This window comes from Hyaena hyaena, unplaced genomic scaffold (genome assembly GCF_003009895.1).
Source record: "Hyaena hyaena isolate Hyena2069 unplaced genomic scaffold, ASM300989v1 scaffold_332, whole genome shotgun sequence".
Lineage (NCBI taxonomy): Eukaryota > Metazoa > Chordata > Mammalia > Carnivora > Hyaenidae > Hyaena > Hyaena hyaena.
In genome coordinates, this window is record NW_024080964.1 from 284685 (window position 1) to 303679 (window position 18995).

General features: G+C 37.1%; 1 protein-coding gene across 7 annotated transcripts in view; it reads left to right on the top strand.

Annotated features, from left to right (window-relative positions):
- The window catches only part of CLHC1 (clathrin heavy chain linker domain containing 1), a 45055-nt gene that overhangs the window by 20243 nt on the left and 5817 nt on the right, over window positions 1-18995 (top strand). For all 7 annotated transcript variants that reach the window (XM_039249182.1, XM_039249187.1, XM_039249184.1 and 4 more), the window contains 2 exons: window positions 6032-6206; window positions 13428-13630. In XM_039249182.1, the coding sequence (XP_039105113.1) occupies window positions 6032-6206; window positions 13428-13630 (378 nt within the window). The remainder of the gene's footprint in view (window positions 1-6031; window positions 6207-13427; window positions 13631-18995) is intronic.

The window sequence follows — 18995 nt, forward strand, 5'->3', positions numbered from 1 at the left end:
GAATAATGAGATTATGACCGGAGTTGAAATCAAGAGTTGCACACTTCACTGACTGAGCTGTCCAGACACCTCCTAGGAGAAGTTTTAAATTCTGTTGAAATCCAATTTGTGAATTTTTTTTCTTTTATTGATTATGTTTTTAGCATTGTACATAAGAAATCTGTGTCTAATCTACAGATTTTAATTCCTATTACTTCTTTTGGTAAGGATTTTATGATTTTAAGTTTACATATAGTGTACGTATGATTCAGTTTGAGCTAATTTTAATATGTGATGTAAGGTATGGTCAAAATATTTTTTTGCCTATAACTATCCAGTTTGTTCCTGGATAGTTGACTTTTTTCACATAATTGCTTTTGTACCTTTGTTGAAAATCAATTGTCCATATATTTTAGGTCTAAACTGTCTCATTGATCTATTTGTTTATCTTGATGCTATCACTAAATACAACATCTTGATTACTATTGCTTTATAGTAAGTGTTGAAATCAGACAGTGTTAGACTTCAAACTCTGTTTTTCTTTATCAAATTTAATTTGGCTCTTCTGTTTCTTTCATATTTCTATTTAAATATTTAGAGTCAGATTGTTAATTTCACAAAAAGTTCTGCTGGGGATTGCATTAAATCTATAGATCAATTGGAGGAGAATAGACACAGAACAATATTGGTTATTTGGTTCAATGAACCCATAAACTTGGTATATGTCTCCATTTATTTAGTCTTCAAAACTTTCTTTCATAATTGTTTTATAATTTTCAGTTTTCAGGTCTTTTTTTTAACATTGCAAATTTTAGTATTTTACTTAAAAATTTTCAGATATCCGTGGGGCACCTGGGTGACTCAGTTGGTTGAGTGTCCAACTCTTGATTTCAATTCAGGTCATGGCCCCAGGGTCATGGGATGACCCTACATCAGGCTCTGTGCTGAACGTGGAGGCTGCTTGAGATTCTCTCTCTTTCTCTCTCTGCTTCTGTCCCCAACTCACACTTTCTCTCTCTCAAGCTTAAGAAAAAAAAAATATAGACATCTTACAAATACCCAGGAACTCTTTCTTGGGATATGTTTTGAAATTGGTGAAGTTAAAAGTGATATTAGTATATTCCTAAGGTTTTTTCCTCCTTCACTGGATCTGCTCAAAGTATGGGTTATAAGTTTTAGTAGAAATCAGAGATTGCAATTAATACTCTAATAGATGTAATTACCAGCTAAATTGGAAAACAGCCATCTGTTATTACTTTTCTAAGTATGTGGATGTTATACTGAGAAATTCACCAATATTAAAAAAGAGAGAGAAATTCACCAATATTAGACAGGTGGTACTTAATTGAGTGTTGCTCAGAATTTAAAAGGTCCTTTTATTTTAAAACTACATTACATTTTTAAAAGAGGAGGTGCTCAGAAGGAAATAAAGAGGTATAAATAGAGGAGACATAAACTCAATGGAGCTTACAGATACAGATAGTTTTTCTGCTTACCTTCATTTTAAGTGGAAGTTTTTGATGTCAAATATATACAGATTGTTTTTCATAGATTTTCCCCTAAAAACCCTTTAAATTCAACAGTTTGAAAATAATGTTCTTTTATGTTTATCTGAACATGAAAAATTTGTTGCCCCACACATAATGCATATGATCATATATATTTATAGATTTTGCTTGGCTGTGAATTGTGTGTAAATGGCCCATCTCATACTTTTAAAAGCACAATTTTCAGTATTTTATCCTAGTGGATGTAACAGAGTCTAATTTTATAGTTTTTATTCAGTGAACTCAAAGTCAAGAAACCATTCCAACAATCACTTACAATTTGATAACTGATTATCAGGTCATGTTACCCTGCAGAAGTGTTCTTACATCATGAATGATGACATTGTGCATTTTGGGCATTAAACTTAAGATTTATAAGTCTGAGATTTAAATTGGTCTTCATAAAAGTAGCCAAAGCCTAAAGAATGTGATGACAGAAGAGGATGCTACCACAGAGCCTTTGCAGTTTTGTGAGAGACACAGGAACAATGAAAATTAAGTGATTTTTTAAAATCTGTGTTTAGGACTTGTGCATCTTTTGTTAGATTTATTTTTAAATATTTTTGTTATATGATTATAATGTTTATTTCACATTCCAAAGTTGTTTGTTGCTAGTATACAGAAATATAACTGACTTTTATATATTGATCTTTTATTCTGTGACCGCTTTAAAGTTACTTATTCTAATGCTTTTATTGTGTATTCCTAGAATTTCTACATAATCATGTCATCAGCTAAGAAAGAGTTCTACTTCTTCGTTTCTAGTATGGATGCTTATTATTTCTTTTACTTGTCTTAGTGCAAATAAAAGAAATTCCAACACTTTCATTACAGTGTTGAATAGAAGTGGTGAGAGCAGATATTATTGCCTTGTTTTTGATCTTAGAGATAAAGTATTTAGTTTTTCATCATTAAGTATATTAGCTATAGATTTTTCATGGATGCCCTTTATGAGGTTGATGAAATTCCTCTCTATGGTTGGAGAGAATTTTTATCAGGGATGAATGTTAGGTTTGCCAAATACTTTTTTTGCATTTATTGAAATGATTGTGTGGTTTTTGTCCTTTAGCCTATTAATATAACTTATTACCTTCCTGGAGAAAACTCCCTGATTTTTAAATAATTTTATTATAACTGCAGAGTTGCGTAACCATTGCCATAACTTAATTTTAGAACATTTTCATCCTTCTAAAAATAAATCTTGAACCATTAACTCCTCATTTTCTATCCTCTCCTAGCTCTCCAGACCCTAAGTAACCATTAATCTACTTGCTGTCTGTATGGCTATCCTTATTCTGGACCTTTCATATTAATAGGATTATACAAAACATGTCTGTTTGTTTGTTTGTTTATTTAGGGATTGATTTCTTTCCCTTAGCATGTTTTTGAGGTTTGTTCTTGCTGGAACGTGACTATTCCATTGTAGGATACATACTGCATTTTGTTCATCCATTTGCCAGCTGATAATAATTTGGGTTGTTTTTACTTTTTGGCTATTATGAATAATGCCGCTGGGGACATTTGTGTACAAGTTTTTATGTGGAAATTTGTTTTTATTTCTCTTGGGTGATTCCTAGGAGGGGAATGGCTGGGCTATATGGTAAGTTTGTGTTAACACTTTTAGGAAGTGCTAAACTGTTTGCACTATTTTTCATTCCATCAACAATATATGATGATTTCAACTTCTTCACATTCTTACCAGCATGTCTGTCTTTTTGATTATAACTTTTCTAATCCATGTGAAGTGGTATCTTGTTGTGGATTTATTTACTTGTTTGTTTATTTTTAAAAAATTTGAATTCCAGATAGTTAACATACATTGTTATATATTAATTTTGAGTGTACAATATAATGATTCAACAATTCTATATATTACTCAGTGCTCATCAAGATAAGTCTTCTGTCATTGTGATATTGATTTGCATATCCCTAATGACTAACAGTGTTGAACACCTTTTCATGTGCTTATTGGCCGTTCTTTGGAGAAATGTCTATTGTGTGTCCATTTTAAAATTATGTTATTTGTGTTTTTATTATTAAGTTGTAAGAGTTCTTTTTATATTGTGGATAAATATATCAGACAGATGATGTGCAAATACGTTCTTGCAATCTGTGGATTTTCTTTTCACTTTCTTTTTTTTTTTTTTTAATGTTTTTTATTTATTTCTAGGAGAGAGACAGCATGAGTAGGGGAGGGTCAGAGAGAGAGGGAGTCACAGACTCTGAAACAGGCTCCATGCTGGCAGTCAGCACAGAGCCCGACGTGGGGCTCAAACCCATGAACCGTGAGATCATGACCTAAGCGAAAGTTGGACGCTTAACCAACTAAGCCACCCAGGCGCCCCTTCTTTTCACTTTCTTGATGGTGGTTTTTGAAGCACAAAAGTTTTTAATTTTGATGGAGACTAATTTACCTTCTTCTCTTCTATGGCCGTGCTTTTGGTCTTATATCTAAGAAATCTTTGCCTAACTTAAGATCCTGTGTTTTCTTCTAAGAGTTTTATGCATTTAGGTCTGTGATCTACTTTGAGTGAATTTTTGTGTATGGTGTGAGGTAGTGGTCCAGATTCATTCTTTTGCATATAGATACCTACTTATCCCAGCACCATTTGTTGAAAAGACCATTCTTTATCTGCTGAGTTGTTTAGCCCCTTTGTCAAAAGTCAATTGACCATAAATGTTTAGAGTATATTTCTGGACTCTATTATATTTCTCTAGGTATCCATCCTATGTCCATATCATACTATTTTGATTACTGTAGCTTTGTAGTAGGTTTTGAAATTAGAAGTGTGACTCCATGTTTCTTTTGATTAGTTTTAGCATGGTATATCTTTTCCCATACTCTTACTTTTGATCTATTTTTGTCTTTGTATTTAAAGTCATAGTTTTCTACATGGACCCTGATGTTTATAGCATCATTATCAACAATAGCCAAACTATGGAAAGAGCTCAAATGTCCATCAACTGATGTGGTATATACACACAGTGGAATATTACTCAGCCATCAGAAAGAATGGAATCTTGCCATTTGCAGTGATATGGATGGAGCTAGAGTATATAATGCTAAGTGAAATAAGTCACAGAGAAAAATACCATATGATTTCACTCATGTGGAATTTAATAAACAAAACAGATGAACAAGGGCAAGGGATAAGAAAAAGAGAGGGAAGCAAACATGAGACTCTTAACTATAGAGAACAATCTGAGGGTTGATTGAGGGAGGTGGGCAGGGGATGGGCTAAGTGGGTGGTGGGTGTTAAGGAGGGCACTTCTTGTGATGAGCACTGTGTTATTTTTAAGTGATGAATCGCTAAATTCTACACCTGAAACCAATTTTACCATATGTGTTAACTAACTAGAATTTAAAATAATAACTTGAAATAAAAATAAAAAACAAGCAAACAGAAAAATAAAGTCAGTGTCTTCCAGGTAACATATACTTACTTGGGCTCTACTTTTTTTATACACTCTGACAATCTTTGCTTTTCAGTTGGGGTGTTTAGATCACTTACATTTAATATGATTGTTGACATGATTGCGTTTTATTTGTTTTCTATTTTTTCTTATTTCTATTTTTCCCCCTCTTTTTCTGCCTTTTTTTGGATTAGTTGAATTTTTTCATGATTCCAATTTTCTCCTTTGCTGATTATAAGCTATAACTCCTTGTTGTTTTATTTTGGTTGTTGCTTCAAGGTTTATAGATCATAATGTTTACTTCTCATACTCTACCCTCAGATGATGTTATATCACTTCATGTATTATATAGAAACAGTATGCGTATAAATACTTAAATTCATAGGATATACAATTTCTGGTCTTCATTCTTTTGTGCAGATTCATATTTCTATCTGGTATTATTTTCCTTCTGCTTGAAAGACTACTTTTAACATCTCTTACAGTGGTCTGCTGGTGGTATATTCTTTCAACTTTTAAAAGTTCCATGTGGTACAGCGACTGGGTGGCTCAGTTGGTTAAGCGCCCGACTTGGGCTCAGGTCATGATGTCACGGTTCATGGGTTCAAGCCCTGCATCTGGCTCTCCGCTGACAGCTCAGAGCCTGGAGCCTGCTTCAGATTCTGTGTCTTCCTCTCTGTCTGCCCCTCCCCCGCTCATACTCTCTGCCCATCCCCACTCGTACTCTCTCTCTCTCTCTCTCTCAAAAATAAACATTGAAAAAATTTTTTAAAAAGTTCCATGTGGAGGCTCTTAGGGAGATTACACTGTATATTTCTCTCCTATTTGCTAGGTTGCTATTGACAACTTTTTGCATTCCTTGGTTGAACCACATCACTCCAATCTCTGCCTCTGTTTTCATATAGCATGTAATATTTAGTTGTTATCAACAATGTAAAGTTTAATTCATAAGCATTATTAAACATTATCAGTATGTAATTTTAGATTGAAATTTTTTGAAACTGCAAAGAGATGAAAATAATAATATGAAGTAAGAAAAAGCAAACTGTTACTTAAAGTATTCAACTCAAAAAATTTTCTTCTCTCTGTAGCTATTGGAAAAATTAGAGGAAAGCCTTTTCCATTACTCTTATTTTTTGAAGCCATCTTTAGCACAAGTCAAGCATGCAGACGTCCTATTAATGCAGAACTGACCGTGGAAGGAATCAAATGTGGATTATCTGAAAAACGTTTAGATTTAGTTATCAATTGGGTCACCCAGGAACGGTAAGCAAAATTAAGCTTTTGACTTAATTTTGATATTTGGTTAATAAGGTTGTTAGTTCTCAAGATTTCAATAGTTTTTATCAACATATTGTTTGAACATTTAGCTTAGGTCTTTATTGCACTTAATCCATTAGAAAGGATTTACTAAGCAATCATGGAGTAATGGGGCCTAGTCACATAAGCCCAGATCAGGAGTTGAGTAATGGTGGTTCATGGGATGATTCATGACCCGTGAATTCATCAATCAGAATAGAAAAGGATTAATCAGTATCATGCTACTCAGAGGGATAAGTCAGGAACCTAGATCCAGATAGGTTATGGGTACATGTAAAGGATATACCTAGGAGAAAACTTATAAGCAGGATGGATGTGGACCAAAGTTGCATTTAGAATATACAAACCAGGGGTGTCTGGGTGGCTCAGTCCATTAAACATTAAACTCTTGATCTCCTAGTTCATGGGATTGAGCCTGGTGTCGGGCTCCATGATAAGTGTATAGAGCCTACTTGAGATTCTCTCTCCCTTTCTCTCTGCCCTTCCCACCCATCTCTTTGTCTCTCTCTCTTAAACTAAATAAATAAACATTAAAAAAAATAAATAAAAAGAACTATATACCAGCAAGGACACGCAGGAAACAGCTTCTTGGAGTTGGGTTTCGGTATAGATTGGCAGTTTGTACTAGAACTTCCTTAGGTTGGATTTCCTAGAGCTGAAGCCTCAGACAGGAATTTGTGTGTACATGATTGATAGTGGGTGAACTTCTCAAGAAAACCCTATAAGGGAGTGAGTAAAGCAAAATAGGGAAGAGTGTGTTTGCTTGTGTGTTCGGGAAGCCAAGAAAGGATGTGGTCTCAGGCAAGTTCTAACCTTGGTCTTATTTGTCGAGGGATGGATCTGGAGCATAAACCACACCAAAGAGCTATCCCCTCTGAGGCAAGGGACCAGTCTTTTGTGTCTCTCTATTAGTTTCTATTAGGGCTGTAGGCTGCCTGGATAGAGTGTAACTTCCTAGGCATGGTGGCTCCCACCAGCAAAGGGCAATTTGCTATAGAAGGGAAGGACATGCTATAGAAGTGAGCCACTGACAGCCAACACCCCAAGCAGCTGGGGAAGGGTATGCTCTCTCAGTAAGGAGTGTCTTAGCAGGACATTAAAACAGCATCCACTGTAGTCAACCATTTGTACAACACAAATGTATTTTCTTCTCACATTAATTTCACTCCATCTGGGCACAACTTCTCTAGGATTCTGTGGTTATAATTCTGGGGGAACCTTATAATAGGAGGGTTAGTGGAATGAACTATAGCCCTTGTCATGACAATTGATCCTAGGGCTGTAATTTGTTTTTTACAACTTTATTAAGATAGAATTTATGGACAATAATCTCTACATATTTAAAGTGTACAATATGATAAGTTTTTGGAAAATGACATTGTGAGGATATAATTGACATAAACAGTACATATTGATAGTGTACAGTTTGACAAGTTTAAAAAATTTTTTTAAATGTTTTTATTTATTTCTGAGAGAGAGAGAGAGAAACAGCGTGAGCAGCGGAGGGTCAGTGAGAGAGGGACACACAGAATCTGAAGCAGACTCCAGGCTCTGAGCTAGCCATCAGCACAGAGCCCAACGCGGGGCTTGAACCCACAAACTGTGTGATCATGACCTGAGGTGAAGTCGGACACTTAAACGACTGAGCCACCCAGGTGCCCCAAGTTTGACACATTTTGACATATATATATACACCCATGAAATCATCACCACAGTCAAAGATAATCAACCTCATTCCAACCCCCACCCCCATCTCCAGGTAACCACTGATCTACTTTCTGTCACCTTAGATGAGGTTTCATTTTCTAGAATTTTATATAAATGCAATTATACATTATGTATTCTCTTGTTGCTCTGGCTCTTTGGCTTTAATTGAGATTCATCTACATTAATTGTTACTCATCTTTCTCCTCTATCATCCAATTTATATTCTTCTCACTCTTACACTTTTATTGGTCTTGATGACTTGTTTGGTAGGATGACTGTGGTTGCCATGCTGTCAAACCATGATTTACCCACTAACAGTTCTTAGTTGGCCTGGGACTACCCAGTGATACCCCAGTAGATCATCTACCACCTATAACAAGCAACTATATACTATTCCAAAAGTGCCTACTGAGTCCTGCTAAAGTTGGAGTGTTTATCCAGGGAACATCAATGACTGTGGAACTAGAACTGCTCAACATGAACTGGATTCTGACAGAAACACCAAGTCATGAGGTCAGGTGGGCTCTGAGAGTCCATCTAAAATCAGGTACAATCAAGATGATGCTCAAGCAGATCCAGAGCACACAAGTTAGCTTCAGGAATAGGTGGCCCAGAACTCATGTCAACTACCACCAACTGACCAACACTACTTCCACACTCACACATATGGCCTCATGCAGGGGTGGGGTAACCTAAAACCAGCAGGCAAGGAAGAAAAAAACCAGACTTGGTTCACGGGTGGTTCAGGTTGTGTCCAGGTGATGATAGCTTGTCATTCCGTCTTTTGAAGACGTAGCAATGTCCTTCAGGATGAAATGTACACTTTAAACCAGTGACGTTTATATGGGGTATCTCCAGTAGGTAGAATACTTGCCTCTGGGAGAGAAAAGAGTGGCTCTGCTCAGCTGTCATTCTCAGTAACCCACTTGGGGGAATCAGGGTTCTCCACAGAAACAGAATCAATAGGATATATATAAATACACACACCAATGAAGAAATTGGCTCATGTGAATATGGAGGCTGATAAGTCCTAATATCTGCAGTCAGCAAGTTAGAGACCCAAGAGAGCTGCCAATGGTGTAAGTTTCAGGCTAATCCAGACCCAAGAAGAGCCAATGTTTCTGTTTGAGTCCAAAGGTAGGAAAAGACTGATGTCCTAGCTAAGCTGTCAGGCAGGAGGAGCTCTCCCCTTATTTGAGAGAGGGTCAGCCTTTTTTATACCCTTCAGGCTGTCAACTGATTGGATAAGAGCCATCTACATTCACAACAATCTGCTTTATTCAGTCTATTGACTCAAATGTTACTCTTTTTCAAATACATCCTCACAGACTCACAATGAATAGTATATAACTAAATATCTGGGTACTCTGTGAGCCAGTCAGGATGACACATAGAATTCCCATGCCTGCAAATTTAGATTATGTAAGTCATAATCAACTTTGATTATCATGAGAAGGTACGATTGTTGTTACATAACAGGGCAGAGAGGAATATATTTGGCATTCAGGTTCCCTGTTCCCTTAAAGAGAGAATGATAATTGGATTTGAGTGCATGTCATTTACTGATAGACTACTTGAGAAATACTGTAAGGGAAGGAGTGAGAAGAGATAGGGAAGGGGAAAGAGCCAAACAAGGATGTGAACTCAGGTAAAGTCTAGTATTAGCTAATATAACAGGGAGAGGACTATGGAGCATAAGTTATACCAGAGTTGCTTCTTTTTGAATTATGGTACTGGCCTTTTATATTCCTTACTAATCAGTTGTCAGTTCTGGACTACTTGAAGGTTGAAAGATAGGCATAATTTTCTGGACAAGATAGCTAGTCAGCTGAGGGCAATTCTCTAGGGAAGTCAACAGCTGTGATCTGTTAGTAGTCATTTGGGGAAGAGTAACTGGTCCAGTAAAGAGGACTAAAACAGTGTCTGCCTACTTATGAAGATCAAGCTACTTTTGCTGGGTTTGTGTGGACGTGGGTTGGGCTATGAGTATGGAAAGGCAGAGTGAGGAAAGGCTTGTCATCTGTCTGGTAGCCGTGGCCTGCTTATTTTGCAGTCTAAGAGGTATGCTTACTTGCTTCTGGATGCATACAGACATAGGCTACATATTAGAGAGTAGTTACAGTTCTCATCTTTTTTTTTTTTTTTAAATGTTTTTTATTTATTTCTGGGAGAGAGAGAGACAGCGTGAGCAGGGGAGGGTCAGAGAGCGAGGGAGTCACAGACTGAAACAGGCTCCAGGCTCTGGGCTGGCAGTCAGCACTGAGCCCGACACGGGGCTCGAACCCACGACCCGCGAGATCATGACCTGAGCGAAAGTCGGATGCTTAACCGACTAAGCCACCCAGGCGCCCCCCCAGTTCTCATCTTTAATAAGTATGTCATAAGGGAGATGAAAGGACTAATGTAAGCACTCCCTAAATAAAAAATTCATGATTTCGAAATGTCCCAGACCTAAAATGGCAAGTTTGCATACTGGTGCCTACTGCCACTCGTTCCAAGTTCACCATTTCCCCTGCATGACACAGGGGAGTCCTAAACTGTGCTGGATTGATGGCACTATTGTTTACCAGTGTAAAGTATCTTTTTTCCACCCCGTCTTGTATGGCCTTCATTAATTCTGTTTTAGGAAACTTCTTCATACATATACCTACATATACCTTTTTTTTTTTTTTTTTTTACTCTTTCCCTCTTTTTCTACCTGGTCACAGCTTCTATACCGTCTACAAAAAGTACTTGTCAGGGAGCACTGGAAATGGTTCAGACATGAGAACACCATTAGAAAGTATATGTTCATTAACACCTAGTGCAGAGACATTTGAGACAAGATTAATTTTCCTACATATACTAATGGTTCTTGGCCAATTCTACCTCTTAATTATAAGAATTTAAATTCTTATGCAATTCCTTGATGGCATAAATTTGGAAAATATCACCACTTTGAAGGATCCTGAGATGATATAACAGAATCCTGAAGATAGTTCACATTCTTTATTCTTAGCCTCTGTCCTCTGGTCTCTGACTTCAATGACCTGACCTCTACCATATGGCTGCCTTAAAAGCTCTACAATTCTTTTCTCAAAGCCATGCACAGAGCCAGCCCTAAAGCAGCCTGGGTTATAGACTAATCTTGGCTCTCTTAGTCATTTTTACCCGGGGGAAAGTCTAATCATTTGTCTCAGAAAGCCTAAATTTAAGAAATGCTATTTTACTGGCATTAGCTCTCTAAATTGCAGACCTTGCTCCCAGAAGAGGAAAACTATCTTCTGAAATACTAACATGACAAACCTAATCCTACAAAATAACAGTAAATAAATATCAAGAATAGATTTAGTGATTATATATTACCTTTATTTTGGCTTTTAAAAATCCATAATCTGGAGCACCTGGCTGGCTCAGTCAGTTAAGTGTCTGACTTGGGCTCAGGTCATGATCTCCACGTTCTTGGGCTCCAGCCCCGCATCAGGCTCTGTGCTGACAGCTCAGAGCCTGGAGCCTGCTTTGGATTCTGTGTCTCCCTCTCTTTCTCTGCCCATCCCCCACTTGTGTTTTTTTTTTCTCTCTTTCTCTCAAAAATAAATAAACATTAAAAAAAATCTACAATCTGGTTTATAATCAAATATACCTTAGTTTACTAATTGAGTTAAACACATTTTATTTTTAGTCATTTGTATTCTCCAGAGCCAGTCTAGAGATCTTTTTAGAATTGGAAGAGAGAGCCAGGAACGTGGCTTTGAGAAAACAGAAAGAGGGGCATAATGAGGTGATTGGGGGGAAAACACAGATGGAGTTTCCCAGGCTCATTTCCGACCAGTGCAGTGTGCTTGACTACCTCCCTTTCCCCAGGGCTAGAATTCCTGTTTTTCTTTCCCCTGTTTTCCTTCAGGGCCAATTCCATTCTTTTGGGGCTTGACCCTCTTCCTCCCATTTGATAATTTTTCTTTTTAATCATACATCATTCTTTTGGAAAGTGACAAACCAAGACAGCAATCTCAGTCCTCAGCTCTGGCTTCTCTCAGGTGGAACAGTGCATGATAGTGATGACCTCTTAAAAAAATAAAATAATAGTAGTAATAAGAGAAAGAAATACTAAAATACTGGTATTATCATCTTGCTCTAATTATACAGTCACTAAAAAGACTGAAACAATTCATTGTTCAGCCATAGAAAACATCGTGGCTATAGCTACCAAAACCTATGTTTTGGTACTAAAATGTAGAAGTCAGGTGAATTGCTTACTAAATAATTGACTTATAGTTAGAAGCTGCCTTTTGATTTTAGACCTACTTCTCTTTGGCCCAATAAACAACCCCCAATAAAGATGACAGTTTTCATTTACTGAATTTTCAGTAAACAGACATTTTGTAGGGATTTCAGGATTTCATTTTAATGTGACTGGTATTTTGTTACATGTGAACAGATACCAATATTATGTCATTGCTGTAGCTATTAATTAAAAATATAACTAAAGCACAGTTTCCATACAACCAGTGATTGGAAGTAATATCATTAATCATACCCAAATGTGTTTTGGCCTATGCTGATCATTTTTAGGAGTTAATGTGCAGATGGTTCACTCCCATTGTGTTTGAAGATGGTGCATTAAAATGTGGACAAGGGTGGGGGCGCCTGGGTGGCTTAGTCGGTTAAGCGTCCGACTTTCGCTTAGGTCACGATCTCGCGGTTCGTGGGTTCGAGCCCCGCGTCGGGCTCTGTGCTGACTGCCGGCTCAGAGCCTGGAGCCTGTTTCAATCTGTGACTCCCTCTCTCTCTGACCCTCCTCTGCTCATGCTGTCTCTCTCTCTCCTAGAAATAAATAAAACATTAAAAAAAAATAAAAATAAAATAAAATGTGGACAAGGGAATCCTATTCAATTGAGCCATCTCAAAAAAAACTACTTCTTCAGTCTATCCCAATTGGGACATCTTAAACCCTCCCCCCCCCCAGTTGTTTTTTATAATTCTATAACAATTTAAAAAATAACACTGATGTCACACATTTCTTGCAAACACTTGCAAGATCTGTCACTAATTTTGAGCTAAAATTTGTTGTCACTATCTTTAACCAACATTTAATGAGTTCTTACATTCTCCAGGGTTTAGAATCTGTGTAACTGCTGAGAACATTGAGATCCTCAATTATAAAATAATGTTTGTTTACCTTGTTATTTTAAGTCCCACCAGTATTTTTAGGAGAGTTTAAGCCATGTTTGTAGATTTTTGAAAAAACTTGAGTTCCGTTTCCCCACTCCCCTCAACACAAAAAAAATATGTGCTGATTATTTTTGTTCTTGTTGTTAAATCTTAGATGTGTTTAATTTCTCTTACATCAATTGCCTATTAACTTGAAATTCTTACAGACCATGGAAGATCCAATTCTACTATGCTGAATTTTTAAATATTTTATTCTCATCGACTCACCATGAACTCTCTCAAGTATCCCTATTGATGTGCTTGCTCTAGGCTCACATTTTCTGAGGAGGCTGGGGATGTCATTTATGATTACGGGGAGCAGGATACTTATAACAAGGCCAAGTGCCTGGCTTTAGCTCAGATTATCTACACTGAATGTGGCCTACACAAGAAAGCTCTTCATTGCCTATGTAAACAGGGTCAGATTTATGGGGCCATGGAATACATACAGCAGTTCAAGGACTTTACTTCCGGTAAGTGAAAAAGCCTACTTATTAGTATACATTTGAATTCTAGACTTTACTTGTAAGATCACACATGACAGTAGGCAATATTTTGGATTTACATTATAAAAATCTGTTTTGGGGCGCCTGGGTGGCTTAGTCGGTTAAGCGTCCGACTTTCACTTAGGTCATGATCTCGCGGTTCATGGGTTCGTCTGTGCTGACAGCCAGCTCAGAGCCTGGAGCCTGTTTCAGAGTCTGTCACCCCCTCTCTCTCTGACCCTCCCCAGCTCACGCTGTCTCTCTCTCTCTCCCCTAGAAATAAATAAAACATTTAAAAAAAAATCTGTTTTATGTAGACTAATGAGTAGATTTTTGTAATTTTCAGTGAAAACAGTTAAGCTGGAACTGATTGTCTTTCATGCTAGACATTCAAATGCATTATATATTTCTTCAATATGTAATCCTGAGACATACAATTTTTGTCTGCTTGTTTGTTTTTAACAAAATCCTAACTTTTATTGAGTACCTACTATGTGCCAGACTCTGAATGGGTTGTTCTCACACCGTTCTAGCCAGTCCTCACAATAGTCCCATCAGGTAGTCATACAAGTGGAGATGCTGAAGCCCATTGAAGGAAGTGAGCCAAGGCTTACACAGAAGGAACACTGAGCCATGGGAGTGAAGTTCGCCAAGTCCTCCATGCTGATGGAGGGTCCTGGGTAGCTGTGGCCAGCCCAGTCAGAGTGGTCTTTGCCATAAGGTCTGTTGTTGATGAGGAGATCTTGTTTTTCTCCCATGTCTGGCAGAGGCATGAGGGACTGAGCCTCAGGCTGTCCTGAGGGGTGGCCCTGGCAGCCTTCAAGGTGGGTGTCTGGGTGTTGCTGCTTCTCTCCCTCTGAAGTACACAATTTATTTTGCAGATATTTTAGACCATGCTACTTAAAGAATTAAAAAAAAAAATAGCTGCACTTATTTGTTACATATAATATTCTAAGCTATAATATGAGCATTAAAAAAGAAGAACTAGTAAAATAATGTTCATTTCAAAATTTTGAAACACCTAGGTTACAAGTAGGCAGTGATCTGAGAGCATTGTCGACCGTAGGGTAACTATAGTTGAATGAGCTGATCTCTTAAGAATCTAGTTCAGTACCAACCTAAATGTACAGGCAGCCTGACCTCTCCCATATCCCAGGTCTATGTCTGAATTCTTATTTGCAGGCTATGTACCTCAATTCTAAGAAGTTACAAATAGCACAAAATACAGCACTTTTGGTTCATATTTTTCTGGGAAAGAGGATCATTTATGGCAGTTGAATCTGATTATTTTCAAACAATAAATTAAATTTTAATTAGAATCTATTTTTTAAAGTTATGAATTTCTTCATTTGTTATATAACAGCACACTTAAGTGATTCTGTAGTTTGGCTTTTTACTTGCACTATCTTAATTAATACTTACATTAACTATAAAGTAGGCTTTGTTATCATCCCTGTTTTATAGATTTAAAAAAAAACTTGCCACAGAGAGGCTAAGGCTCAAAGAGATAAGTAATTTGCCTATACACACATACGCACATAGCAATAGAACAGAATCTGGCATAGTAGGTTCTACTCAATATTATTCAAAGAATTATATATTTTATTTTTATTATCTAAGTATACAGATTCAGTTTCTGTTTTAAGTATTATTTTTCAACAGGTAAGAAATGATTTTAGTCAGTTGGGGTTTTAAAACTGGATGGAATATAGGTTTAATTTTTCTAGAATTTATATTGAGTGAAATGTGAAGTTTCTGTTTTGCTTGCAAAATTTGCCTTGCGTAAGTGCTTAGAAATGTGATTGGCTCATTATTGTATTGTTATATTCATGTTATAACCTAAAATAATCAAATATGTTATTATAATTTAAGAAGTAATAACACACTATATAATTAGAACCTTGATATTTATTCTCAGAATTTATTTAGCATGTCATAAGATAAAAATAATAACTTGAGAAAAATTAAGCTTACACAATAGAAACAATGTTTGAAACATTACTTTGCTGATTTTACTTTTTAATGGGAAACAACTACAGTTTTCCATGATATCATGGGGCTTTGGGGGACAGATTCAATTTGTTAATACTTTCTGTTTTCAGAAAAAAATGTTCTTTCTTAGATTTAGACTATCAGTTATACATTTTAAATTTAAAAACCAAAACCAAAACCACAACAAAACAAAAACAGAAGAATTCTAAGAAAGTTTTTGTTCCAAAAGTATAAATCTGACTAGAAGAGCATCTGTTTTAGGAATAAAAATTCTTCCCCCCTAATAATTTTTAGAATAAAGCCTGAAACGATTTGTTTGTTCACTTCCCCATTATCATTAAACAAGTGAATAAACCATATTTGAAACTGAGTTATTCTAGATGTGAGACTCTCAAACTTTTTAGTATCAGGTTTCTTTTACACTTCATTCATTCATTCATTCATTTATTACGTTTATTTATTTTTGAGAGAAAGAGAGTGAGAGAGCAGGAGAAGGGCAGCAAGAAGGGGCCAGAGGATCCGAAGAGGGCTCTGGTGCTGAAAACAGAGAGCCTGGTGAGGGGTTTGAACTCACAAACCATGAGATCATGACCTGAACTGAAGTTAGATGCTTAAGCCGCTGAGCCACCCAGCCGCCCCTCTTTGGCACTTTTAAAAAAGCATTGAACATCCCAAAGAGCTTATATTTATATAGGTTATATCTATTGACATTTATCCTATTTGAAATTAAAACAGAAAATTTAAAAATATTAATTCATTTAGGGGCGCCTGGGTGGCTTAGTCGGTTAAGCGTCCGACTTTCGCTTAGGTCACGATCTCGCGGTTCATGGGTTTGAGCCCCGCGTCGGACTCTGTGCTGACTGCCAGCTCAGAGCCTGGAGCCTGTTTCAGTCTGTGACTCCCTCTCTCTCTGACCCTCCCCTGCTCACGCTGTCTCTCTCTCTCTCTCTCTCAGGGAAAAAAAAATATTAATTCATTTAGAAATAACAATAAACCCATCACATGTTATCATAATAAAATATTTTTTATAAGAAATAACTTTTCTTTGGGGCACCTAGGTGGTGTAGTCAGTTAAGCATCCGACTCTTGATTTTGGCTAAGGTCACCATCTCAAGGCTTCGTGAGTTCAAGCCCTGCATCTGGCTCTGTGCTGACAGTGAGGAGCCTGCTTGGGATCTTCCTCTCTCCCTCTCTGTTCCTCCCCCATCTGCATGTGCTCTCTCTCTAAAATAAATCAATAAACTTGAAAAAAAAACATTTTTCTAAAACCAAAGAATTTCATAAAAAGTTGCATTTTCTACATTTTTGCAAATCTCTGTAGTATCTCGATTATTGTAAGATAGTTGATGTCTGATATCTGCTCCTATATTTAGTCTGCTGTAATACCACGTGTCATGTAGTCTTTGGAAAGCGCCACTGTGTATTTGTGAGAGAATGAAAATGAAAAGGTCAGTGTGCTTGACTACCTCCCTTTCCCCAGGGCTAGAATTCCTGTTTTTCTTTCCCCTGTTTCCCTTCAGGGCCAATTCCATTCTTTTGGGGCTTGACCCTCTTCCTCCCTTTCGATAATTTTTCTTTTTAATCATACATCATTCTTTTGGAAAGTGACAAACCGAGACAGAGCAGTCTCAGTCCTCAGCTCTGGCTTCTCTCAGTTGGACCAGTAGCAGGTGCTCCAGATTATGGATTTTTTTTTTTTTTATTTTTAATATAGTTTATTGTCAAGTTGGTTTCCATATAACACCCAGTGCTCATCCCAACAAGTGCCCTTCCCCATGCCAACAGCCCCCTTCCCCTCCCCCCCATCAGTCCTCAGTTTGTTCTCAGTATTCAAGAGTCTCTCATAGTTTGCCTCCCTCCCTCTCCCCCAACTGTTTTTCCCCCTTCCCCTCCCCTATGGTCCTGTTAAGTTTCTCCAGTTCCACATGAGTGAAAACATGGTATCTTTCTCTGCCTGACATATTTCACTTAGGATAATACCCTTGAGTTCCATCCATGTTGCTACAAATGGCAGATTTCATTCTTTTTCATTGCCATGTAGTATTCCATTGTATATATAAACTGCATTTTCTTGATCCATTCATCAGTTGGACACTTAAGCTCTTTCCATATTTGGCTATTAGCACATTCTTATCGATGTTTGTGATTGTCTTATGTATTTGGGTGTTTCTGAATTCAGTGCATAGACATTTATACTTGTTAGCTCTTCCTGATGGATAGACCCTGAAATTATTATATAATGCCCTTCTTTGCCTTTAAAATAAAAAATAAAGTCCAGTTTGTCTGATATAAATATGGCTACTCCAGCTTTCTTTTTGATGTCCAGTAGCATGATAGATGTTTTCCCATCTCCTCACTTTCAATCTGAATGTGTCCTCAGGTCTAAAATGGGTCTCTTGTAAACAGCAAATAGATGGATCTAATCTTTTTAATCCATTCTGCTACTCTGTCTTTTGATTGGAGCATTTAGTCCATTTACATTCAGTGTTATTATTGAAAAATACAGGTTTAGAGTTATTGTGTTCTCTGTTAGATTCATGCTTGTAGTGGTGTCTCTGGGACTTTGTGTTCCTTGCAACATTTCCCTCATAGGATCTCTTGTAGGGCTGGTTTAGTGATGATGAATTCCTCCATTTTTTGTTGGGATAAACCTTGATCTCTCCTTCAATTCGGAATGATAGGCTTGCTGGATAAAGGCTTCTTGGCTGTATATTTTTCCTGTTCATCACACTGAAGATTTCCTGCCATTCCTTTCTGGCCTTCCAAGTGTCAGTAGATAGGTCTGCTACTACCCTGATATGTCTCCCTTTGTATGTTGGGGCCCTTTTATCCCTAACTGCTTTCAGAATTCTCTCTTTGTTCTTGTATTTTGCCAGTTTCACTGTATGTCGTGCAGATCGATTCAGTTTACGTCTGTGGGGAGTTCTCTGTGCCTCTTGGATTTCAATATCTGTTTCCTTTCCCAGGTTGGGGAAGTTCTCAGGTATTATTTGTTCAAGTACACCTTCTGCTCCTTTCTCTCTCTCTCCTTCTGGAATTCCTATGATATGGATATTCTTCCGTTTGATTGTATCACTCAGCTTTCGAACTCTCCTTTCATGTTCCTGGACCAATTTCTCTCTCTTTTTCTCGGCTTCCTCTTTCTCTATAATTGTATCTTCTAATTCACGTATTTTTTCTGCCTTTTCAATCCGTGCAGTAGCCAACGCCTCCATTTTATTTTGTGTTGCATTTTTTAGTTCATCAGTATTTGCAACAATAATGGCTCGGATGTCATCCAAGCCCTTTTGAAGCCCAATGAGTAATTTTATGAGTATTATTCTAAATTCTTGTTCAGTTATGTTGCTTAGATCGGTTTTGA